Source organism: Festucalex cinctus, chromosome 8, assembly GCF_051991245.1.
Source record: "Festucalex cinctus isolate MCC-2025b chromosome 8, RoL_Fcin_1.0, whole genome shotgun sequence".
Classification (NCBI taxonomy): domain Eukaryota; kingdom Metazoa; phylum Chordata; class Actinopteri; order Syngnathiformes; family Syngnathidae; genus Festucalex; species Festucalex cinctus.
The window spans coordinates 18,871,431-18,896,921 of record NC_135418.1 but is presented as its reverse complement, the minus strand read 5'-3'; the positions used below and the strand labels follow the sequence as shown (position 1 = coordinate 18,896,921).

General features: G+C 38.1%; 3 protein-coding genes across 9 annotated transcripts in view; 2 read left to right on the top strand and 1 right to left on the bottom strand.

Moving 5' to 3' along the window:
• Positions 1-882: 882 nt before the first annotated feature.
• On the bottom strand, positions 883-4,734 carry emc3 (ER membrane protein complex subunit 3). Of its 2 annotated transcripts, none has more exons than XM_077529375.1 (9): positions 4,530-4,734; positions 4,168-4,333; positions 4,019-4,076; positions 3,820-3,913; positions 3,385-3,489; positions 3,191-3,272; positions 3,045-3,124; positions 2,860-2,942; positions 883-2,634 (listed from the first exon to the last, which is right to left on the bottom strand). In XM_077529375.1, the coding sequence occupies exons 2-9, from the start codon at positions 4,320-4,322 to the stop codon at positions 2,506-2,508; spliced, it is 786 nt and encodes a 261-aa protein (XP_077385501.1). In that variant the 5' UTR covers positions 4,323-4,333; positions 4,530-4,734; the 3' UTR covers positions 883-2,505. The 2 variants fall into 2 exon arrangements, with proteins under 2 accessions (XP_077385501.1, XP_077385500.1); XM_077529374.1 differs by having other exon boundaries at positions 4,168-4,330.
• LOC144023668 (RNA-binding protein 5-like) lies at positions 4,261-18,075 on the top strand. Of its 4 annotated transcripts, XR_013284586.1 has the most exons (26): positions 4,779-4,822; positions 5,327-5,377; positions 5,479-5,641; positions 5,710-5,865; positions 5,990-6,059; positions 6,717-6,790; positions 7,635-7,718; positions 7,808-7,868; positions 8,935-8,997; positions 9,075-9,235; positions 9,415-9,512; positions 10,426-10,513; positions 10,623-10,676; positions 10,952-11,018; positions 11,098-11,186; positions 11,262-11,361; positions 11,443-11,534; positions 12,984-13,163; positions 13,888-14,031; positions 14,108-14,182; positions 14,265-14,444; positions 14,755-14,829; positions 15,721-15,812; positions 16,873-17,002; positions 17,147-17,375; positions 18,060-18,075. XR_013284586.1 is itself a non-coding variant. In XM_077529371.1 (25 exons), exons 2-25 carry the CDS (start codon positions 5,361-5,363, stop codon positions 17,270-17,272), a joined length of 2,439 nt encoding a protein of 812 aa, XP_077385497.1. In that variant the 5' UTR covers positions 4,261-4,351; positions 5,327-5,360; the 3' UTR covers positions 17,273-17,815. The 4 variants fall into 4 exon arrangements, 3 of the variants coding, with proteins under 3 accessions (XP_077385497.1, XP_077385499.1, XP_077385496.1); XM_077529371.1 differs by lacking the exons at positions 4,779-4,822; positions 18,060-18,075 and adding an exon at positions 4,261-4,351 and having other exon boundaries at positions 17,147-17,815; XM_077529373.1 differs by lacking the exon at positions 18,060-18,075 and having other exon boundaries at positions 14,111-14,182; positions 17,147-17,815.
• Positions 18,076-23,149: 5,074 nt separating this feature from the next.
• The window catches only part of LOC144023556 (sodium-coupled neutral amino acid transporter 3-like), a 34,032-nt gene continuing 31,690 nt past the window's right edge, over positions 23,150-25,491 (top strand). For 2 of the 3 annotated variants that reach the window (XM_077529169.1, XM_077529170.1), the window contains exon 1: positions 23,150-23,420. The gene's annotated coding sequence lies outside the window, so the exon portion shown is untranslated. The remainder of the gene's footprint in view (positions 23,421-25,491) is intronic. The other variant, XM_077529168.1, reaches the window with a different exon arrangement.

The following is a 25,491-nucleotide window of genomic DNA, read 5'->3' as shown; positions in this document are numbered from 1 at the left end:
CCAGCATTTTCCAACAAACGTCACGTTTTTAACATCAATTAAACTGATTAGGACGACTCTACGTATTACAATTCAAGTAGGCGCAAATGTTATTACAATGCAATCTATAGACAGAGAAGAAAATACTCAAGTAATGAGTAACAGGTGAGAAACTTTTTTTTTTTTAAACCATAGAATTTATGTGCATCCATTTTCTTCCTCTTATTCGGGTCGGGTCACAGGTATCTTTAGCAGGAAAGCCCCAACTTCCCTTTATCTAGCCACCATTCAGATCTTCTGAAGGGATCTCAAGGTGCTTTCAGACCAGGCAAGAGACCCTCTCTCCAGCATGTCCTGGGTCATTCCCAGAGCCTCCTCCTGGTGGGACATGCCCATAAGAACCTCACCATTAATTTGAGATGTCCACAAGACATCCTAACCAAATTCCCAATCCGCCTGTTGATCTCCCACTCCACAATCAAAACAAGGCCCTACTTGAACTCCTCCACTTGGACAGGATCTCATCCCAGACCGAGAGGGCACCCCACCCTTTTTCCGACAGAAAACCATGGTCTCAGATTTGGAGGTGCAGATTTTCACACTCGGCTGTGAACCGCTCCAGTGAGATTCTTTCCATAAAGGTTCTGAACAGAATCTGTGATTTGCTTCTTTTGTACATTTTGTGTACAAAAGTCCTCACCTGTGCAATATAGTTTTTGAACCTATCATACTTTGGCTCAAACCAACACTTGTTTTCAAGTCCAATGCAGTCCAAAGAATGTTACCCCAAGTCGAATGAATTGAGCAAGAAGGTTCTTTTACTGTTGTTAGTCCAGTGAGTCCTGACTTAAAACAAATCTAATGTACCTTATGCAGGTTGTTAGTAATCCACGAGTCTGTTCATGCTTTTTAAAGACTGATTTAATTACTAACAAAACAGACAATAAACATAAGACAAAGCAAGAGAATTGTGACTCTGCTACGCAACACTGCCTGATTGAACCAGAATTCCCACAATGCCAAAGATCAAATCTTGCTGAATACAATATACATCACCATCTACAACCTTATCCGACCTGAAAACTTTCCTTCTGTGTGAGGCTGCAGTGCTGACATGTCAGTCATGTGACTGGCTCTGTGTAATTAATGAAATGAAACCAGTTATTTAGGCAAAATGGGTTTTACTGTACAAAACAAACACAGGAAGGTTAAAACAAAATAAACCTTTTACACCAAAACAACAACAAAAATCAATCTCTCACACTTAACGGCTTCTTGTGCCAATTAGTAGTCAGTCCTTAAGATTTAGGGCCCCATTTTCGCAAGACTGGCGCACATGTGCACGGCGTTAAAATTTTCCGTCCCAGGGCAAGTTAATGATAATGTTTACTGTGATTCAGAATTTAGCAGATCATGTTGCGCCTCGCTGGGCATTTCATTGATGAAAGATAATTTCCTATTACACACTCACGGTGCACCTGCCAATTTGGTGACAGAAAGTAGACTACAATTTAGACCATAAAAGCAGGTCTAAGTTGTGGCACAGGTGGTGTGACACTGTATTTCATCGCGGCGCTGGCAGACAATATGAGTTCCGCCGACGCGTGTGGTGGACTTCGTATTTCATTCATAAATATGACAACAGTGTTCGTCAATCCCTCAGAATCATTGTAAAAATTTATTTAACAAAGTGTTAAATTAAATATAGTTTTAAAAGCACCTCCTTGAGCATGGCACAAGGAGGTGGAGATCTTCTTACAGTTATAAATGTACTTAGCACGTGCCAATCTCTGGCATCTACATGCTAGGTAGGCTGCGCATCTCTCTTGTGCACTTGGAATGAGGACTTAAAGGGTGGAGGCAAACAAGTCGGTTGTGTTCCCATGTACCAAAATACCAAAAGAAGGAAAACTCCACCAATGCGCACAATTAAGACTGCACTTTGTGCTAGACACGAAAATAGGGCCCTCACAACACAAGTTTGCACCTGATGGTGCAGATGAAAATAGTAACATTAGCTACACGTGAAATTGTATGAAAAAATTAAGTTGTTCACATTATTTTTACCTATTTGCCGCTACTACGACATACACTACTCACAAAAAGTAAAGTACACTGCATGTGTGCTTCTCGGGTGAAATTTCAGGATGCACGATAACCGTTAGAGGCTAACTTAATTTAGCCTTGTCTCAACTTTTGAATCCACATATCCAACAGTTTTGAGATGGACTATTAATTTCAGCTGCAAAGGATATAATACATTTTATTTTCATCCTGATATGCCACAAATTTTGTGAGTAATGTAACTTTGGAAGCTAATTTTAATGCAAAAAACATGACTTCTCTCTCCCAGACATTCTCAGTCAATCATGACAAGTTAATACGACTTGAAGACAAAAGGACCTCAAACAAAAGGAATGTAAACATTGCATAATAGGGAAGGATTTGTCCGATTTCAGTGTTTCGAGAGAGAGGGAAAAAAATCCCTGCATTTAAGCCCCCTTAGCAGGAGAAGCTAGCAGGGCCTCAGAAGATACCAGTGGGCAGTTCCTTGCTAAACATGCCGTCAAAGTCCAGTTCCATACTCATGAGATCCTCCTCTACACTCTCCAGTGCCCACTGATGGTCAGTCAGTTCCAAGGCCTCCCACTCCGCCTGGAATAAAGGATAAATATCCCATAAAAAACAAAATTTCCCATAGGGAAAAAATGGACTGATATATTTTTTTTTTATGTCCTTCGTAGATGTTCCATTATATTTTAAAAATTACAGAAAATTTCTATTAACGCTGGGTGACAAAATTGGATAGCGCTGTATTTATGGTGCCACATCACATTTACTGTGGGATAAAAAAAAACAAAAAAAAAAAACAGTACATACCTTAAAAGCTTTATTTGTGTCAGCTGGCATGGCCATGGCAGCCCCGCTCATCTGCTCCTGCATAATCCTTGACTGGTCCGCCCCTGTTAGGATTAGCAACACATTTAAAAAAATAAATAAAAAATCCTTATTCACTGATGTCACATTTTAACACCAAAAATAAGATTTGATCAACACCTACATACCATTGTCCTGGCCAAGGATTAATGAGTACATGCTTCGCAGGCCGAAGACATTCAGGAAATACCACGACGCTGAGCTCACCCTGAATTGTCAAAAGAACATACATAACAATCCCAATAATGTGTTGATAGCTGATGTATGACCTTACCAGGAAGCATCCAATGATAGCAGCTCTATTCCTTGTTGCAGCATGGGCTTGAAGCGCAGCGTGAGAGGGAAGGGGACCTTAGCTGCATGAATGAAACACAGAGAGCACTCACTGTAAACAACGTCACGTCTTGTCATACGCACGAGTGCCAAATAATGCACAATGTAAAAAAATAAAATAAAATAAATCATTACTCGTTACAAATCCCGAAAAGGTCCAGTTGATCCAGCCTCCAATCAGGATCATGGGAAGCACATTGGTAACATTTCCTTTCATCATGTCTGTCAGCATGCTGGGATCTGCCAGATAAATAAGCGGCATGATACGCAGTACATTTTTTGTTTGCTGGGTGCCTTTTAAAGCACAAACTATTTTTTGTTTCACAAAATATAGTAATACCTCAGCTAAACTAAAATATCAAATTAGGATCTCAGAGGTAAGACCTCTAACATAGCAATTATGGACATAATAATAATCCATCCATCAATTTTCTATTAATGGTAAAGTGTAACAATAACCTTAAAAGCATAGATAGAACCTAACTGCGACATTAATAATGAACTATATGCATATGTAGCTGAGAGCATTACGGCTACTACTGACCAGGGAAATGTTTTATTTTTTATTACCAGTCATTGGCGAAGGCGGAACAACCTTTCTTTTTGTTTTCTTAAAGAATCCATCTTCTTGATTATTGAAGTAGAACTTCCTCATTAGGAAGGACTAAGAAAATGACGGAAACAATGTGTCGTTGGAAAGTAATTTCAAAACAAATGGTATGCAGGAGTGTGTTAACACTTTATGTACAACGCACAGCAAAATACATACTTGTTTGGGAATATATTTTCCATTTTCTCTAAGGATTCTGCTCCGGATGAGGACCTGGCTGGAATGAACATGATTATACATTCACTGTCCTCATACTGTTTTGAAATGAACAGCAGGTGTTTACTACCCTCCAAGTACATGAACCTTACCTGTCTGACACCTGCTCTAAAGTCAACTTCTTGTCACTTTGAAGGAGAATGGACACATAGTGACGGATGACGCCGACGAGAAAAGTGATGAAGACAATGGGCAACACCACCCACAGTCGGATGTTGGAGTCGAGCAGGAGTTCTGGCTCAGCCATTCAGCCTGCTGCTAGTCAGCAAAGAGAAGGTGGACATCATTTTTCCATCACCAAGTGATCACATGCATGCAGACATCAATTCTGGTTCTACTCTGTTATTAATCATATACGGGTGAACTACAGGATGACTGATGCCTTAACTTAGCAACCAGCGTCGTAAAATGGCATATGATGCTAACCGTGGGCTAACGTTAGCCAGCCGCCTACCTTTCTTTCGTTTCTGGTGAGCAGACACGGTTGGTTTGTTGACGCGGCGCACACCACGAGTGATGTTTCTCCAGTGTGGAATGCACAAACTCTAAATAAATCGAATTGGTGGTTTAAAACATGTCAAAGCTTTGACAGACGCTTAATGCCATTACGTTGTGTGAGGTAAGAATTTCAAAATTGCATTGTATCCTCCTGACCTGTAGATGGCGGTAGCAAACGTATAATTTAGTGCTTTAAACTCCGCACCGGAAGTATATTTGAAATATCACTCCCAGGCAAGGAGGCAGATGGTATGTGAGGATGGGTTTCATCATCATCATATATATATTTATATATGTATATTTTATCAAGCTTACAGGGATATTTCTTTAACGGTTTTGTAACTTAAAAACGCTGGACTATCGATTATTATCTCGACGCTAGCATGCTCTTGCAGAAATGTTTCACAATTCGGACGCTATTTTGCATCAAGTATTTGCTTCGATAGTGGTGCACTTCTGTATTTATTCATTGTCTGAAATGTTTTTCGCAATAAATGTGTTTGGCAATCGTGATCAAGCGGTCGTCATTTTACTACGGTATACGACGTCGCGATTACGAACGGTGTGCATTGAAGTAATTTGCGCAGTGTCATCAGTGGCGTAAAAGTCATCTCGCTGCACAGGAAGGCACACTCAGTTACTAATGCATTTGTATTTTTATGTTTATTCAATACAGCATGATTTCAAAGGCTATTTTTGAAGCATCTTTTTTTTTAAGCCACAGTTTAAAAAATTATATTTTCCCCCTCACAGTTTCTTGGTCAAACATTTTCCTGTCCAATAGAGCATGGGAGCTGATAAAAGGTCAAATGCACTCTATTCACTATAATAACACAACATATATTATATTATGTATGTACTCTTTGCAACAGTGGCATGACTCCGTTATTCTGGTTTTATTTCAGGCCCAGTCGGGGAGAACGCAGTGGAAGATACGGCTCGGATGGACCGAGAGATGATCCTCATTCCCGCGACAGGCATAGACGTGATTCTGAGAGGGATTACAAGAGCCAGCGGGGAGATGACAGAGACAATGATCGCTTTGAAGACTGCAGAGACAATCGACAGGTGATGGAAAATGAACATATTATGGACCTTTTCCTGCCGCTATATATCATCATTTCTCTTTACTGCAGAGGTGTCGAAAACGCCACAACAGTGACCGATCAGATGATGAATATGATGGCGACTATGGAGACCACGACTACAGAGAAGACCAGGAGCAAGAGGAGGAAGAGGAGAGCAAGACGATCATGCTCAGGGGTCTCTCTCTTAATGCCACAGAGGAAGATGTACGTTTAAGTGTCACTCATGCTTTTGAAGGAATCACTTGCACGGAAGCTGAGTTGCTGCTTTTCCACAACTAGCAAACGTCTGTCTTTATTCCCTGTGTGTTGCCATTTGCCAATATTGCAGATCCGCTCAGCACTGGAGAAGCTGCCAGGTCCCCAGCCAGTGGATATACGCTTGATGAAGAAAAGGACCGGTGAGTGACGTGTTCTGAGTAGAGCGTCCCGCTTTCACCTCCGCAACTCTCGCACTCCTCCTTCGATACTCTCTCCTTGATTGGTTTTGCTCATGTGACCAAATGTGAAGGTAACGGTATGCAGGTATATGTGCAGTGGAACCTCCAAAGCCGAATTTCTGAAAATTGAGAGTTCTGAGCATGTGTGATGTAAAAACCCCGCAAATGTGTTTTGCCTTTTTTGCCTTTTCTTTTTGTGATACCAGCACAAATATATACAACTGATGGTGAAGTGTAATAATTACCATGAACCTGCAAATGGAACATGGTGTCATGTTTCTTAAAACAACCTTGTCGAGTTATTTCATTATTTACAATGGGAAAATGTTGTGAAATTAGAGCACCTTGGAAGTCATTCCAGCATCACAAAATTATTAGTGTTCTTTGGAGATTCCACTTCAAAATTCTACCATGTTTTTTTTGTTTTTTTTCCCCCACATTACATGCTATGATATGCCGACTCCCCCACAATCTCCCTCTTGACGTTGTTAAGAGCACCCGTCCCCTCCGCTTGACTTTGAATTGGACTGAACACGACACATCCATTGTGAGTTTGATCATTGCACCGTCGCCTTCTCACTAACACACCTCCCGTCTATATTTGAATGCTGTCTCTAGGTATAAGCCGAGGTTTCGCCTTCGTGGACTTTTATCACTTGCAAGATTCTACCAAGTGGATGGAGACCAATCAGGTTGCCTCAACAATCACCAAGTTTAGAATTACTCTTGGCGATTAGAGCCCCGATACCATGATGATGTCATCTTATGACGCTTATTCCAGAGGATGTTTGTAATTATAATACGCTTTCTAGCAACCTTTCAGCCAAAAAAAAAAAAAAAAGACTCCACTGCTCAATTCACTCTGTTTTCAATTTAGTGTACACTGTTTTATGGTTTTGGGAACTATTCATAAATGTGCTCTGCAGATAACATTCCTCAAAAAAGGCACATATTCTGCTCCAGCTCAGTCTCATCTTCAGTAAACACTGGTGACGAGCGAGCTGGCAGCACTCCGGCCCCAAACACAGCTATTTAAAAAAAAAAAAAAAAAAAAAAAACAATCACACACACTTTCTTGCTTCTCTCTCTTTCTCTCTCTATAGCCCCTTTTACACAGTCTATCAAAGCCGGCATTCCCCCTGTGTCGCTGTTCTCTATAAACAGTACTGACATGGAATGGGAGAACAAAGCTGATCTGACAATTTTCCACCTTGAGTGAAGTGAAGTTTCCTGACACGCACTTGTCCAGCCACTTTTAGTAAAAACAAAAGCATTATAACCCGCATCACTAGAGGTGGATAAATGCTGGATTGTCTGTTATGACTGATATTTTTTGGGGATTTCTGTGTAAAAGAGACTAATGTCTCCTCCCTTCCTCCCAATGGCTCTCTTGCCTAAAGCAGCGAGTGTTAGGCCAGCCGCTCTTTCCTCTCCCCACCGCGCTCATTCGCGTGGAGAGTCAGAGACAGGTACCTCACCTGCCTCCATTGCGTGAACACCCGGAAATCTGAAATGACGTGCCTCTCTACTCCACAGAATAAGCTGGTGATCCAGGGTCGAAACATTCCAGTGCACTACAGCAACAGGAAGCAGAGGTTTGACAACTGGCTTTGCAGCACGGTGAGTGAGGTTTTATTTAATGCACACTTGGATTCCAATTAGTCACTTGAAAACAATTTAAACAGTGACCTTTGTCTTTTCATTTACAGTGCGGACTCTACAATTTCCGGAAGAGGTTGAAGTGTTTCAGGTGTGGGGCGACTAAAACTGGTAAATTGACACCAAGGTTATTACAGTTAATGTGAATGAACAAATTAATTATCAATTTTAAAAAAATCGTTAATGAAATAAAATAATATAAAAACGAAAATGTTTTTTGGTTCTTTTAATGAAACTACATCTTACGTTTATAAAAACCAACTTAGAACGAAAATGTCATTCATTTTCGTCTTTGTCAATAAATAATGTACATGAGCTTTCAGGGTTGATTTTAATGTACCGTACTTATTTTGATAATACTGTGCATCCGTACAGAAGAAAGTTAGTCAAACAGTCGTTTGAGAATTGTAGTTTAGGTTACTTTATTACACAATACGGAGTGACTTTTTGTTTTAATCTTGCACTCGACAAACACTCCAAAAAATACTAAAACTAACAAAAAATAAACTCAATTAAGACTAATAAAAACGTGAAACCAACCAAAAGAAAGATTGGAGTCTCTTCTTTCATTGTATTTGTTTATGTTTTGCAGCAATTATCATTAGAATATAGCTAAGGTACATCATTATTCAAAACTGGCAAAAAGAGCTTGTTGCAACGTGGCCCAGGCTGATCTCTTATACTCTGCTGCCACCTGCTGGCCATTTTTTGCAATAACTACCATTGCTTCAAGCCACCTCTTCATGCCAGAAGCTGCATCAAAACATTCTGTTTGCACTTACATTAAAAAAACAAACAAAAAAACGTATTAATACGTTTTTGGGAGTGAAAGACAAAGTATTCAAAAACGTATTTACACGTTTTTGGGTTTGAATGAGTTAAAGTTACGTTTTAATATTCACGGACTGTCCTACAATTATAAACATCACTGTACTGTCATCTCCCATCACTGGTGGGTTAAAAAAAAAATACATTTTTTAGGTCCTTACTGAGCTGAAATTTCTCCATATTTTCTACCGTCAAGCGTGACATCATGTAGAACGGAGGTTTTATCTCTAAAAAAAAAGCAATTTGTTTACTTTTACATTTTTGGGACGTTTGACCGTGGGTATTGTACTTTATAATGTAAATTTCCATGCTGTTTGTGACTGTTGACATTTGTCATTCATCCGTGCAGATGGAGATGTAGCAGCTGGTTTGGGCGCAGAGACTCAACAGTCTTGGGAATACAGTGGGGACAGTGAGTGCAATTCTTTTTCTTAGATATCATCCATTTACATGGTGCATGTTTTCTTGAATGTTTTTTTCTGTTCACAGCAATAATTCTGAGGAACCTTCCCACTGCGTGCACTATTGATGAAATTTTGAAGGTTTTGGCACCCTTTGCCAACTTGTCTCCAAGCAACATCCGCTTAATCAAAGACAAGCAGACGGGACACAATCGAGGCTTCAGCTTTGTTCAACTTTCCTCCCCCTTGGTACGTTTGCTTTTGCATATGTATATTCACTTTTGCATATGTATATTCACAGGCCAAAACATTAGATACCTGAACAGTCTAATTGGATTTAATATAGGAGCAGGGCATGTATGTCTAATATTTTAGTTGTTTAGCACATACAGTTTGACACTGTTACTTTTTTTTTCCCCCTCACATAGGAAGCTTCACAGCTGCTCACCATTCTCCAGAGCCTCCAGCCACCTCTGAAGATGGACGGTAAAACAATTGCTGTGGATTACGCCAAGAGTGCAAGGAAGTAAGGGAAGACACAGTCGCATAGAAATCTGATGATACATACAAGTGCATGTCAATAAATTAGAATATTGGGAAACTTATTCCAGTAGTTACATCCAAATAAAAAAGAATATATATTATGCAGATTCATTAGTAGGGATGTAACAATAACGGCAATATCGTGAATCGTTAAAAACGTTGGGTTGATTTCCATTTGTGCAGTTCTAGCGCCCTCTGGTGGATAGTTTATTAGTGCAATTTAATTTTCACAAGGCATGTTTTGGCCCTTCTATGTAAAATCCAAACTAATGGTCAGATGAAGGGGAACGTAACATGCTTGTGAACCGAGTCAGTTATGTGGAGGAACTCAATATGTGCTTGCATTAGCAAGCGCCTCAATATTAAGTGTTATTAGAAATTGAAGGTAGTTTATATGCATTGCTGTTATGTACAAAAGCGCCTTTTAATTTTTTTTATGTATTTATTTATTTGACAATATTGTGACCTTTTTTTTTATATCGCCAACCTCCCCACAATATCGTGATAATTATTGTATCGTGGCCTTCATATCGTGATATTTAGATATCGTTACATATGTTGCATCCCTATTCATTAGACGCAAAGGAAAATAATTTTCTGAAGGCCAATGCCTACCTAATTTCTATAGTAAACATCACTGATTCATGTGTAGTGTTTTTATGAATTGTGGGTTTTTGTTATGATAATCAAAAGTGCAAGAAATTAAATTATGAGTAGGAGTCGTTCAGGCCCCAGTGCCAGTGGACTCTAACTGTGAATTCTACCATTTGAATCTTTATTTGGAAATGTACCTGGAATTGCTAATGAACTAACCCCTCTGTTGAACAGCTTCCTTTTATAGCGTGGGGGTACATATTAAAAAAGAAAAATATTGTGTCATATCGTTCCTTTTTCAGAGAGTCGTTGCAGGCAGATGCCATCAGAAACAGCGCGCTTTCAGCTGCCAGCACAGCCATAGCTGCAGCTCAGTGGTCAGCCAGCCAGGTACTCAAGATCGAAAGTGTTTGTTTTGGATATGGCATGATAAACTCAGTCACCAATTCTACCTTGTCTGATCTGCTTTTGTTGTGCTTTCCCCCCCCTCTATTGTAAGGTGAAGCAAGGTTTACCCATTACCCCTCAAGAGAACTATGCACATCAAACACAGGTCAGATCACTGTACTTTTGTTGATTTTGTGACTTGGACATGTTTGTCTAATTGAAATGGATAGGTAAAAAGATCTGGATATTTTTTGCAAGTTACCTATTCCAATACAGTATTAATTCATTTTAAAACATTAAGTAAAATGTATATATCTTGAAAAACTTGGTATTTAATTATGGAGAAATGTTGTTTTATTAATGTACTAACTGCAAGGTGCTGTATGCTTTGTGTTTGAAGCATCCAGATTTGATTAACCAAAATCAATTTATTCTCACCAGAATTTTCAAATGTGGCAGCAGCAACCTGAAGGATTGCCTCCTGTCACCGGTGATGGATTGCTGGGAGGTAATTCTACCTTTTTGTTCTCTCCCTCTCTCTCTATAAAAAGCTAAAAATGCTAAGTGCACCTTTACCATTTGTGTAGCTGCTCCAGGGATGAAGAATATGCTCCCTGCAGGTGTAATCATGCCTCAAGTTCTCCCACCCATCATTATCAACCAAGCTGCCATTCATGTAAGACGAATACCAATTTCTTATTTACATTCTTCTTTTTCGAGCTTAATACTTGTGTACTGTGTGTCACATCAGTTGGCAGGGCCACTCGACTCAACCCAACTGGCTTCTAATTTTGGTACGCCGGCACTGGTCCCAGCAGCAGCCAACATTGCCATCCACAATGCTGGAAATGGTAAAATATCTGATATGAGGCAAAACGGCAACCGTATATATATATATATATATATATATATATTTATTGTCTCACCTGCAGCTGCTCCAGACCCGTCCACATACCAGTATGATGAGTCTTCTGGTTACTACTACGATCCAAACACCGGCCTGTATTACGACCCTCACAGTCAGGTATCATAGATGATGTTTGTTAATCTAGGATCTAAAATCTTTTACCGCCGCACGTTATTATTTAAAAAAAAAAAAAAAAATCAGATGAAAACATTTTCATCAGATTTCGTCATGTTTCATTGTAATTTCACACGCCGGCAGCCCATTGAAAAGAGATACAATGCTGCCATCTGCTGCCCATAGTGAGTGAGCTTCTTTTTTTTTTTTATTCCACAACCCATTGACCAGGCAGTGCTGCACTTCGACGTTGCACTGCCCATTAACAAACAAAAAAAAAAAAAAAAACGTAGTTGATGTCATTTAACGTGTATGGCGGCATACATCGTGATTTTACTAATCATTATTAAACGTTTTTGGCGGTCAAAGAGTTAAAGGGGAAGTCAAACTCCCCCACAAAAAAATTATTGACAATAAATGTTCTATGCAGCCCCACTTGTCTAAATATGGTATTTTGGTTAATAATGAATTAGTAGAATATAAGTTAAGGAGCAAAATGTAGCAGTTTTTATCAATATCAGAAGGCGGCCATCTTGCCACTTGCTGTCGAGTGAAAATGACATCACAGTTGCTCAATCTCCCCAAAATTTCTTGAAAACAATATGTTCTTTTCACAAGTCCAAATACGGTATTTTGGTTAATACTGCGTTTTTGAAATATGAGTTAAATAATGAATAATAATAATAATAATATGATCAAAATCCAGCAGTTTTTATCACTAGCAGAAAGTGGCCATTTTGCCACTTGCTATCGAGTGAAAATGATATCATAGTTGCTCAGGTAGAACCAAACACAGCTCAGCTTCAGAAAACATTTAAGATGAGCTGTGATTGGTCGTTGCCTGAGCCATGAGCAACTGTGATGTCATCTTCAGTCGACAGCAAGTGGCAAAATGGCCGCCCGCTGATATCGATAAACGATATGCATATTCATATTCATATTCATATTCCACAAATGTCATATTAATCAGTAAGTTATGTTTAGACTAGGGACGTCACATATAACATATTGTCAAGGAATGTTTAAGGTTGACTTCCCCTTAATACAGCTTGACAAATATTAGCATCTGAACATATTAGTTTTAATGTTCACATTAAATTTGGGTGACATACTTTCATCAAAAATACACCAAGCATCCAAAATTATAGTCTGGATGAGTCAAACAACTCAATTATACAGACTTTGACAAATCCTCAATTGTGTAGTTGTAGGTACACATCTGCTTTGAGGAAGCATTGGATGGAGCGACTCAACACAATGACCTGATTGTTTTAAAATTTGTGACCCTATTTGTGTCTGCAACAAATAAAGAATTGAATTGATTTTTTTTTTCTTAAAAGTATACAATCTGGATCAAATCCGAGAATAAATGGTAGGCATATTTGTGACCCCTGAATTGGCACAGGTAAATAAACTAATGCACTCCTGTTATGCCTCTTGTGCATGCATTAGTACTACTACAACGCTGAGACGCAGCAGTACGTCTACTGGGACAAGGAGAAACACGCTTACCTTCCTGCGCCGTCTGCATCGGACACAAAGAGCTCGGCCGCTTCCTCCGCAACAAGCACCGCCAGTAACAAGGAGCCTAAAGAGAAGAAAGAAAAGCCCAAAAGCAAGTCAGCACAGCAGGTATGCATTACTCTGAAATTCCGTTTATTAAAGAGTTATTTTTTGGGGTTTTTTAAGTTTCTAATCTGTTTCAATTCAATTCAATTAATTCCATTATGTTATCTGCCCCTAATCAATAACAACAACAAAAAATAACACAGAGTAAATGACAGCGAGCGGTCAATGTTTTCAATATAACAATTATATGTAATAATTAAGCAGCATGTCCTTGTGCTATATATATATATATATATATATATATATATATATATATTTTAGTAATTGAGCTTTTTTAAGGTTTTTGAAGATACAGATAGACTGGAATTATTTTGTTTTACAATCCAAATTGTTCCATAAACTGACGCCTTGAGTTGAAATACATCGTTCTTTTTGTTTTGTTCTATATTTTATTTTAGAGAAAATATCTGTTCCTCTTAATTTATACTCATTCTCTTTTTTTTCAATTTAATTTGTATATTAATTGATAAACTTTCAGGATGGGCTTTAAACATTATTTTAAGATGGTTAAACTCCATCAATTCATTAAATTTTAAAATTTCTAGTTGTATCAATAATGGATTAGTGTGGTCTCTGTATCCACAGCCGCAAACGACACGAATAGCACGTTTCTGTAAAAGAAAGATGGAATCGGTGTGGGATTTGGCTGCACGTTTCAGTGTGCATTGTCATTTTACCATGACAAATTTCCCCTCTGGATCAACTTCTGAAACTGTCAAAATTCCAGATCGCAAAGGACATGGAGCGTTGGGCAAAGACCTTAAATAAGCAAAAAGAAAGTTTTAAAACAAATGTTCAAGCAGTGGGAGCCTCCAAGGATGAGGAGAAGAAAGATGCTGCAGATGCATGTTTCTCCATTTTTGAGAAGAAGGTAAGACACGTAAGATCAGATTTATTATTACCGCTTATATTATAACTAGATTTTAATGGTACTTGCTTCCTCTCAGCAGACTGGCGCCTTGGAGATGCCGACACTTCTCACTGAACAATTCAAGCTGACAGAGCAAGAGACTCCAGCTAAGGTTTACTTTCTCCCCCTGCTCCCATTTGACCCACATCTACCACAAAGATGTGAACTTTCCGCCATTTTCTCCCTCACTTCAGAGCACTCCGGTCGTCGCCATCGATAAGGACAACGAACCCGAGGAGGGCGGATCAGATGGCAAAGCAGGCGACGGCGGCAAAATAACCGATTGGGCCAAGTTGGTTTGCCTCCTGTGTCGCCGGCAGTTCCCCAATAAAGAGGCTCTGCTCCGTCACCAGCAGCTCTCTGACCTTCACAAGGTGAGCACCGAGAAACAGCAGGTGGTCCGCAAGTTGTCATGAATATTCTGAGCGGCGCCATCTGTTCCGCGCATTACCAGATGGAAAATGAATGTATGCTGTATAATGAGTGAAATGTGTATATCTAATACGATCCAGTGCTACAAACACATACCTTTATTAAAATAATAATGCCAAATTTTGATCAATACTCTCGTGTTGACATTTTTTTTCAGTTCGTAGCTCTCTATGAATATTTTTATTTCTCTGTACATAACAGAGATTTCTGAATGTCTGTATTGATCTTTAATTTGCTCTGTGTTTATTTTAGCAAAATCTGGAAATTCACAGACGGTCTCAGTTATCTGAAGCTGAGTTGGAGGACCTGGAGAGGAAAGAGGCTGAGGTATATTCGTTTTTTTTTTTTTTTTTTTTTTTTTTTTTTGAAGTATTAAGCATTTATGAAACGCCATAGTTGAACAATTTGGTGAAACAAAATAATTGTCGAGAGGTCAACAAATCTTGTGTTCAGTTCAGTTTAGTGAAAATCCACAACTGTTTTTGCTTTTCTTTTGTTTAATACCGATAAATCGTCACTAGAAGTTATACAAAAAGTAAATAAAGTAAAACTACTCCATATTTGAATATGCTTTTTTTAATACCCTCTTGCATAACGATGTTTTTAACTTTTTTTTGTTTCACTTTTTACAGAGCATGTACATTAGAGCTGGGTATTGATTCTAATTTCCTTAATACATTCAATTTCGATTCGCAAAAGTTCAGTCCGATTCAATTTTTTGCCGATTCTTCTTAAATATCAAGGACATGATAAAAACTCTACAAACTACAAATTTTGGGGAGGCAGTAACTTGTTAAATGATTTAGTTTATGAATGAAAGTAACAAGTGTTATAAGAAGATGGATGGATAATATAAATGATTCTGAATTGTCTTAAAGTGCAAAAAGTCAGATCTTTCATAAATGTAAGAAAATACTTTTAAATTCATATGAACAGTAAATTTCAAGAAAACGGTAAGATAAAAAAAAAATTGGCCTTTAAAATTCTATTTTCTAATGAATTTATGGGTTTGTTTTTTTTGGGGGGGGGGGTTATCTAGCCGTAATGTAGATATTGGACTCCCAATTATATTCAAAGCAGTCAACATTGAAGCTCATTTACAAAAAAAAAAAAACTGCTTCAAACCTTAAATGTGCTTCCATTTTACCTTAGACATGGTGTGCATGGATTGCAGTAATTAAGTGATCTATGAATAAGTTGCCATTTTCAATGCAACAGCTGAAATACAGAGACCGAGCTGCAGAAAGGAGGGAGAAGTACGGCGTTCCGGAACCTCCTAAGAAACATTTCAAGCGAGCCGCTCCAACAGTGTAAGTATGCAAGCAGGGTCATAATAAAGCATCAACACAATGCTTTTAGCACGTACACAATCATGGATGCATATTACATAGACAGACAACTCTATTCTGTAAAGTTGTTTCAACACAAACTAACCACCTTCACATGAAGCCCATCAATAGTATTAGCTAGCGTGCTAGCCTAAATAACATGCTAGCACAAACTGGCGTGACGTCACACATGGACAAATATGCTCACTAGCACTTTACACAAATAATAATTTAGTAAGTCATCAAACTCATTTATTTGCATGCACACATAATTATAAATGTTAGCGAAGTAGGCACATTGTATTTGAAGAAGAAGAAGAAAATACTGCAGAAAAACAGAAAAATAATTACCAAAATAGGAAAATATTCCAAAAAAAAAACAGAAAAAAAATACTCAGAAAAACAGAAAAAAAAAATATCCTGAAAAAAACAGGAATTATTATTATTTTTATTTTTTTTCTCTGTTGTTATTGCTGTTTTGAATAATGGGGAAAACTGAAAGTGCGAACAAAAATGACATGTTTGTAAATTGGTAAATGGAAATCTTTGCAATTTCCCAATAAAAAGAAAATAAAAAAATGAAAAAAAAACAGGAAAGAATATTCAGAAAAAACTGGGGGGGTTATTCAGAAAAATAATTATTAAAAAATAGGGGAAAAAATAACTCGGAAAATCAGGAAAAAAATATTTGCCTTATACTTATACTTGGAAAGTAGATTAGACAGGCTAACAGGAGCTGCATTGGAAGAGAAACAAACATTGGAATTTTGTTGCATGAGATTGTAAATGTAGACTGTCAATGAAACTAACTTACCAGATTCCACCAGATGGCACTAAAGTAAAAACAATGGACCCCGCATAGTTTAAAATAAATTTGAACTAAAATCAAATGAATATTTACATTTAAATCAGTTTTTTTTTTCATCAAACTTTCACTTTCTTATTTTAATGTTTTAAATGAAACACACACAAAAAAAAATCCACAATTTTATTTTTGAAATGACGATTTTATAAGTTAATCAAACGCATCAATCCCCAATAGACACTACGAGCAGCCCACCAAAGATGGCCTGACGAGCGATAACATTGGGAACAAAATGCTGCAAGCGATGGGCTGGCAGGAAGGCAAAGGCTTGGGACGCCACCAGCAGGGCATCACCGTTCCCATCTCAGTGAGTGCTTTCCGAACACTTCTCTGCTGTACAGATGTTCGGCACATCTTCCCATCCCCTCACAAAGGCAATTAGTGCCGTTACCTGAGGGACATGTGCGTGCGCCGCGTCTCCGCTAATGATCGTCTTCGTGTCCGCTCGCAGGCTTCCTTAAGGACCAAAGGCACCGGTTTGGGAATTAAAGGAAGCGCCTTGGAAATGCCGGTATCCGGCAACTACAAGGATGCCGTCCGGAAAGCCATGTTTGCTCGCTTCACTGACATGGAATGAAAAACGCAAGCTCAACCACAAATATATTTTTATGGAAAAACATACAAACAAACAAAAAAAACATTGGCGTATCACATTCGGGGTTGTACCTATGTCAGCTGTGGGGGGGGGGGAATATATTTCAAATATAGTCAACGTTGTAATTGATCATACTTCACAATGTACAGCTGAATTCACTCTATATTTGTAACATCATTTTCTACGACATGAGTTTCTTTCCAACTGGCCATTTCAGTTGCACAAACATGGACCGGTACATGGTTTGTAAAGAAAATTGTAAGATTCCTTAGCAATATGAGAATTAAATACTTTTTTTGTAACTATTTTACTGTATTTTATTTTCTCATTTTCTCTGTCATCCTGTGTTTATTAATAGAGTACGTCGACCAAACCGCTAATGAGATCTAATGCATCATATTGTATATGAGAACAAACATTAGCCTGGAATAGCTATACTGTAAGATGTAACATTATTGTAGTATTCTTTCACACTTTGTAGCTTTCTGCTTAGTCCTAATTAAAAAAGTTTTTTTCACCAGTTAAGTGAAATTGGATAATTTCCCACACCACACTGGCTGAATATCACTGCTGTTTCTCTGATTCCTTACTAATGAATGCCATTTTCTACCACTAGGGGACAGTGTGAGAACCCCTTCAAGCAACAATTCCATTATTTTTTTTATATTTTTTCTGTCTTTCTGAATATTTTACCCATTTTTTCAGAATATTTTTTTCCTGTTCTTTTCTGAATAGAAATAGGGGGGGGGGGGGGGGGGGGGTATGGGTGTGTGTGTGTGGGGGGGGGGGGGTTGTTTTGTTTTTAATATTGTTTGTTTTGGAATATTTTACCTGTTTTTCAGAATATTTTTTTCCCTGTTTTTCTGGTGGGTTTTTTTCTGTTTGTTGGTTTGTTTGTTTTTATATATATATATTTTTTTTCCAGATTTTCTGAATATTTTACTCGTTTTTCTGAATAATCTTTCCTGGTTTTTCTGAATATTTTTTTCTGTTTTTTTTCTGTCTTTTTGAATATTTTTCCTTGTTTTTCTGAATATATATTTTCTGTCATTCTGAATATTTTTTTTATCCTGTATTTCTGAATATTTTGCTTTTTTCTGACAGAATCCGTAAAACAGAAAAGTAAAAATTCACACACAAAAAAAACAACCCCCACCCCAAAAAAAAAAAATAATTGTCAGAAAAATATTCCTTCATTCTTTTTTTGACGATGTTCCCCTTAACATTCCGTATCGCTTCTGCTGACATGCGTTCAGACTGCCTCTCCCGCCATGACGTGGGTGATTGAGTACTGGCAGCATCAAAATTGTGTCAACACCAATCTATCTGTTTTCCGCAATCCTTCCTCATTTGAAGACACTGGGATGGATGAAGACCTCCAACACCTCCCCGTTGATTGTAATGTTACATTATTGATGCTCCCATGTCTCAAAAGGGTCATTTGTAAATGCCCACTCAGTTTTCAGCATGGCACCGCAGTGCTCAGCTTAGCAGAATCTGTGCCAGTTGACTAAGCCCCTTTTGCATAATACAGTCGGCGCGTACACTTGTCCTGGACACGGATACTTGTACATCATGTCCCAAATGGAAGAAGTAGATCAAAAATAAGCTTTGAGCGTTTGTGCTTCCTTTACATCCGAATCAAGTAAAAATTTCTTAGGCCAAATCCTTATTTTTGTTTTATAGGTAAAAAGATTTATTTTTTTTTAATGGAAATTTTTAAAAAATGGAAATATATCCATGTTTTGTCTAGCTTATTGAGTGTTGATGGCTTTTTATTTATTTTATTTTTTTTAGTGAACTACCCTATACATTGGTAGTAAAAAGTCTACACACCCCTGTTCGAATGCCAGGTCTAGGTAATATTTAAAAATATATATATATCATTTCAAAACTTTTTCAACCATTAATGTGAACTTTAGCCAATGTATTAAAAAAAAACAAGAACGACAAAAACTTCCATGCTGTTCCAAACAATATCAGAAATTCGGACCTTTAAAATTTGTCCAGTCAGATTTCAGCTTTCAATGTGTTGCCATGTAAATGTAATCTGCCCCAAGGAAATCAGAATCCCAAGAAAACCTGGACATTGTTGAGTCTAGGTCAACATAGAATAGTTGCTAACTTATTTCAACCCAGAAAATTATTTTTGGGCACTTTCAGAGCAGTCTGTATAAGTACTGCTAACTTACAGACAGGAAAGAGGAAATAAAAGAGGTCTGCTGGGTCTACATTCGCATTTATGTTGAGTACAGTGTAGTTTACTTGACGCTTTTATATTGATAAATAGTGATTGTTGGGTAGTGGGGAGTGATGGAAGACATGTGTATGTTTCTTGGTTAGTAATAATATTCATATTCACTTTCACATATAGTTATATAGTGTTTTTGTACATTATTTTGAAAGGTGATGACGTTAAGTTTGATGAGGTCACTTTCCTACCCACTTAAAGAGAAGGATGGGTAGGAGGCCACACATTGTGAAGTTGATTAAAAGAAAAGGGGGAGAAATCTCCCAGATGATTGAAGTGCGGAGAAGAATAACAAGCACACCCTCTCTGCTATGACAGATGTCGTCTCTTGATAAAAGCTTCACAAACACTGATTACTCTCGCACTCTTGTGTTATGTAATAATTACACTTGCTGACAAGATGCTGTTTTACTCCTGAGTCTTTACGGACTGATGGATGCTCAAATCTTCTGTGGTATGAACAATGATATCTGCTGGCAAAAACTCAGTGCTAAAGTGTTAATGAAGTGTTCCACTATGTGTTAGCAAATAGCTAGCTAAAGGTAAGATTGTTTGGTTGTTTTAAGTACATACACATGTTGAAGTGGTTTTGTTTTATTTTTAGCTGGATAACAGCTACTGAGAGGCATTAAACAGCTTGAAGACGTTTTTGTTTGTTTGTTTGCTTTTTAAGATTACAAAAACTCGCAAGTCAGTCTCTCGTGTTTTCCATTACAAACTAATGTGTTTTTCCTTGATCTGCCTGTATGTTACGCTGTTTATGCAATGGTTCTGTTTAATTTTATGGCTGTCAAAGTTAAGGCATTAACTAATTAATCGCAAAAAAATTATCGCATTAATCATGTAATCAATGTATTAACTAGTGATGTCAAAGTTAAAGCGTTAACTAATTAATTAATCACAAAATATTATCATATTAATCATCGTATTACCACAGATTAATCACACTATTAATTTTGACCGCAGCTCATTCGTTTTAAGCCGACAGTGGATGGTTACATTAAAGGGAGCTGTTGGAGTTTGAGCAATAAACATAACTACCTGCATTAAAGTAAAGCATTTAATAAATATTTCCATATGCCGTAGGTCATTTTTTCCCATTTTAAATTCTGCAAATAATTAATTGATTAGAAAAAGCAGGATGAGCGTGTGCAGTGGATATACATTTTTGAAGACGTCCTCATAACATTAAATGTCGAAAAAATTAACACATAACAGGGGCGCTTCAAATTTAGCGGGCAAAATATGTTGGGGGAAAAAAAGCCTTTTTAAGTCAGTGATTAATCATGATTAATCAAAATTCTAAGATGTGATTAATCTGATTAAAAAATTTAATCATTTGACAGCTCTAGTATTAACGCAGATTAATCACACTATTAATTTTGAGCACAGATGATCCTTTGGCTGATAGCGGATGGTATACGTTAAAGGTAGCACAGGTTGTGTTTAAGCAATAAACGTAACTAAATGCTTTAAAAGTATGCATCCATACTCCTCACAAGGGTCGTGGGGGTGCTGGAGCCTATCCATTTACCAATGACCAGAAAAGCTGCCAACGAAGGTTGTGCTGGTTAAATGACAAGTGTTTCTGGACTAGACTGAGTTTATTAGGTCCCGCGTGGGTCCAATGACAGGATAAATGACCAGTAATGCTGTCTTTTCTTCCTATTTGTCCTTATTACATTTGGTATGTGGACCATCTTAAATGATTATCAATCAATGTCAATATTTTCTCTGCACATGCCCTTTTTTAAGTGCCATTGATTAGGGGGTGTATGTTTTTGACTTCAAATCTGAGAAAAGCCCCCACCAAGGTGACTCATGCTCTTACCTAAGGCATATAAACATGATTCACAGATTCATGGAGAGCCATCTTTGCCGACTATGGAAAATTACATAACCGCAGCTTTACTTGTTGCACTGAACCATGGCGACAACTGGCTTGTCTATGCCACATGATGAATGCGCAAGGCCGGTGACCTTGATTGAGTCTTATTGCAGCATGGCTCAGCAAAAATGTACTAAATGGTGGTCTGTGATGGGATTTTTTTCCCCTTTCTTTATGTTGAAGTGATTGGTCAATGTAATACGCCTTAAAACATGACACATCAGACAGATGATTTATGCTCCCACAGACGAAGACTGTAATTCCACTTTTAAACCTGCCTTTGAAGCTTTTTAATCTACTTATGCTTAGTTTTGCACTTTAGTTGACTGACCTCCCAGAAGTTACAAGCACTCATTGTTTCCAACGCAGTCTTTGCTACCTTTGTGGTCACGTGTGCTTCTTACTGGGTGTCAACTGAACAGCTTGAAACGTTGTTGCACCAACCACAAATAAAATCAGCGTTGATGCATTATGACAAAAGAGATTGTAGACATTTTTAGCATGTTTCTTCACAACTGAAACAATGGTGGAATATCCACTTCACGAAGCTTTGTTTGCAAGAAACTTGGTATAGACCCTTCCAGCTGACACGCTAACTACAATAAAATTGAGTTTGTTGGAGGGAAAAGTGGATGGTATGTTGTTTTTGGTTGAAACAGTATGTTGATCACTACTTTCGCAGTGTAAATTGTCATTCATTAAATCGTTTGTGTCCGTTTGTGTTGTCTTGCTGTATATCGAAGTCTTCAAGCTATCTTAGCTTGCTAGCTGCTAACAAAGAGACCGTTTGTTTACTACACATTCCTCAGCAGAAACCAAGCCTGAGTTAAAGTGTTAATTGTGATAATCGTGTTAAATTATTAACTTTTTGTTCAAAATTACTTGAATATTTGTAAAAATAAAAAATAAAAAAAAATAAAAAAAAGACATTGTTTTCTAATCCACTCGCATTGACAGCCTGCCCTCCACCGCAAGGGGCGCACTTAAACGTGACGTCATACCAGAAGGGTCTATAAGACTAGCAAACAGAAGCAGAGCAATGAGATTTGTATTTGGTAATAGGATAAAATGCCACAAGTGAAGCCATAACACATTCAAGTGTGCACAGAAGGAGCTTCATGTTCTGTATCTTATTATAACTGAGGGAGTATGCTGCAGGTGCACGTCTTCCTAGTGAGCTGAGAGAAAAGGATAGAGGAAAAATTCAGCCCCTTAGAGCAACGTGTGGAGATGACCTAGAAATTGAGTACACACGCCTACGCATAGGATTTGTGCACATGACTCCATCCGCCATATACGTTGTTGATTGCGTATAAAGTGACGTAAAGGCGTTGCAATTGGACAGGTACGTCCGGCAGGTCCACGTGAGTTGTATTTTTGGATGCTATTAAGGAGACGTCCACGGTTCTTTAAAAAAAAAAAAGAAAAAAAAAAAGATGTGTGTGTGTGTGACGTCCTCACGCTCATTCACCGCTCCGCCGCTTCACTGCGCATGCGCGAGCAAACAGGCGGTAAATCCACCGCGATAAATTCCTAAACACATATTAGCATCATGCCAACGAGAGTGTGTGTGTTTTTAATGCCTGCTTTCATTTTTCCGTCCTCACAGCATTAATCAGACGTTGTCATTCGCCTAAAGAAGAAAACAGAGGTGGGAGGGAGCCAGGGAGAGAGAGGAGAGGGCGACGGGTGGTGGTGGTGGTGGTGGTGGTGGTGTGGGGGGGCTCCATCAACATTCCCAACAATCATTTTGATTGGAGTCGCCGCCGTGCGTGCGATAGGCGGGCCTAAACAAAAAACGCTCTCTTCACGTCCCACCTCGGAGGAGATTAGAGACCACAATAGAGCCAGGGGGGAGGCAAAACCCATGACATTCACCACGCAGGGGGGACGGCGGCGGAAGGGGCTGAAGGCAGGCAGGACGACACGCGACTGAGCGGTCCATCTCGTCCGGAGATATTCGAGAGTTGGACGACACTTGGACTTCTCCGGTAAGGCTGCCGTGCTGACTTGCTCTAACCGTATGTCATATTAGAACATTGGAAGCATAAATGCACAATATAAATAATGTTTAGGACATCATGACCCATTTTAAAGGAAATTTTCCTCTGGTCCAATGTCCTCGTTTCAGCAAGAGGACAAACTTACCTGAATGGGTGACTCCATCATAAATGTTACTGATTATAATTGCATTTTTTTTCTCAGCTTTTATCGAGTCAATATTATACATGAGAAAAATCCAGTCATACCATAAAACAAAAAATATCCCTATAGTGGTGCCTTGAGATACAAGTGGCCCAACTTAAGGGGTTTACAAGTAATTTATTTTTTGCTCAAACTGTTGAACGTGCCTCTTCCAGTTCATATTTACTGTCAAACTAATCAAATTAGATAACTACATATTTCATTTTCTAACAAAACCACCAATTTAGTTTTTATATTTGCTTTTAGCTTATTAACACGATAGTTTAACGAATAGCAATTTGTGTGATGGTGTTTAGGGATGTAACGATATCCAAACATCACGATACGATCATTATCACGATATTGCGGGGAGGCTGGTGATACAAAAAAAATTGACAATATTGTAAAAAAAAAAAAAAAAAAGAGCTCATACTAAAAAAAACCACACAATATTGTGCTTTTGTACATAACAGCAATGACAAATATAAAAATATTATAAATATTATATATAAAAATATATAAATACTGCCCAGAGCCAGCTGAGATAGGCGCCAGCAGCCCCCGCGACCCTTGTGAGGAATAAGCGGTCAAGAAAATGGATGGATGGATGGATGGAAAATATATAAATATAAGATATATAAAAATATTGAGGAACTTACTGGCTAATGCACGCACACATTGAGTTCTTCCACATATTGACTCAGTTCACAGGCATATTCACGACGATCGTCTGATGATTAGCATAGATTTTAAACAGAAGGGCCAAAACATCCCTAATGAAAATTTAATTGGATTAAAAAAGTAGCCACCAGAGGGTGCTACAACTGCACAAATGGAAATCAATTGGACTTTGAACGGATGCGTGAACATGACGACGACGATATTGTGGCAGTTTTAATATCACAATATTGCCCTTATCGGTACATCCCTAATGGTGTTACCCGAATACAAGCAGTGGAGCAGCACATGTACACAGGTAGGGGTGCACCTCTCTCCACAAAATCCGATTCGATTATGGTTTTTGTTAAATGGGGTTTGAAAAGAGTCAAGGATGGTTCGATTTGAAAGTGGAACAATTCGATTTGATTACGATTTGATTTGATCTCAGTTCGGGAGGGTATGATCGATTACTTTTTTGTAATTTTACATAGAGTACATTTAAATGAACTTGCCAGGACTCTAAATGTGCCATTTGCTTCTAAGACATATCTCTCCGATAAGACGATTCAATACGATTCAGTTTGATTTGATGGACTCACACACCAGAAATAGCTGCACAATCACAATGATTTAATCACGGTACACAAACTTCTTCTTTCCAATCCATTTTATCATCTTATTACTGTATGTTTTAAAAAATAAATCATCTCAGCACACCCCAAAACGTCCCAAAAGGCATATATATGTTTGAAGCACTGAAATGAGGATCTTCTTCTTCCTCAGTGTGAAATCTGAGCCTGCTTAGTTGAGCACAAAGCTATCATTCTGCTGTATGAATGGCAACAGGTGGATACACAGGTTAATTGTACCTTCTGTCATCTAGTGAATTAGTGTCTAATTGCTCTGCCTGTCATTATAAACTAGTAGCATTAGATGAAAAAGGTCAAAGAACATGATTTGTATACATGTGGCAGGATACTATACTAGGAGTCCATTGTTGTCCCTCAAGACTTTGCTTGTCACATTAATTGTAGCCTATTGAGGGTATAAAAAAAAAAAAAAAAGAGTCCAGGTATGTTCAGGTATGTTCAGGTATGGTCAAATTTGAAATGTACAAAAATCATTAGTGATGACTGATGAGCCATTGTACCACTAAAGGTGCAATAATGTACTTTGTTCTGAAGTATAAGAGCTTATTTTTCTGTCACCAGCAGCAGC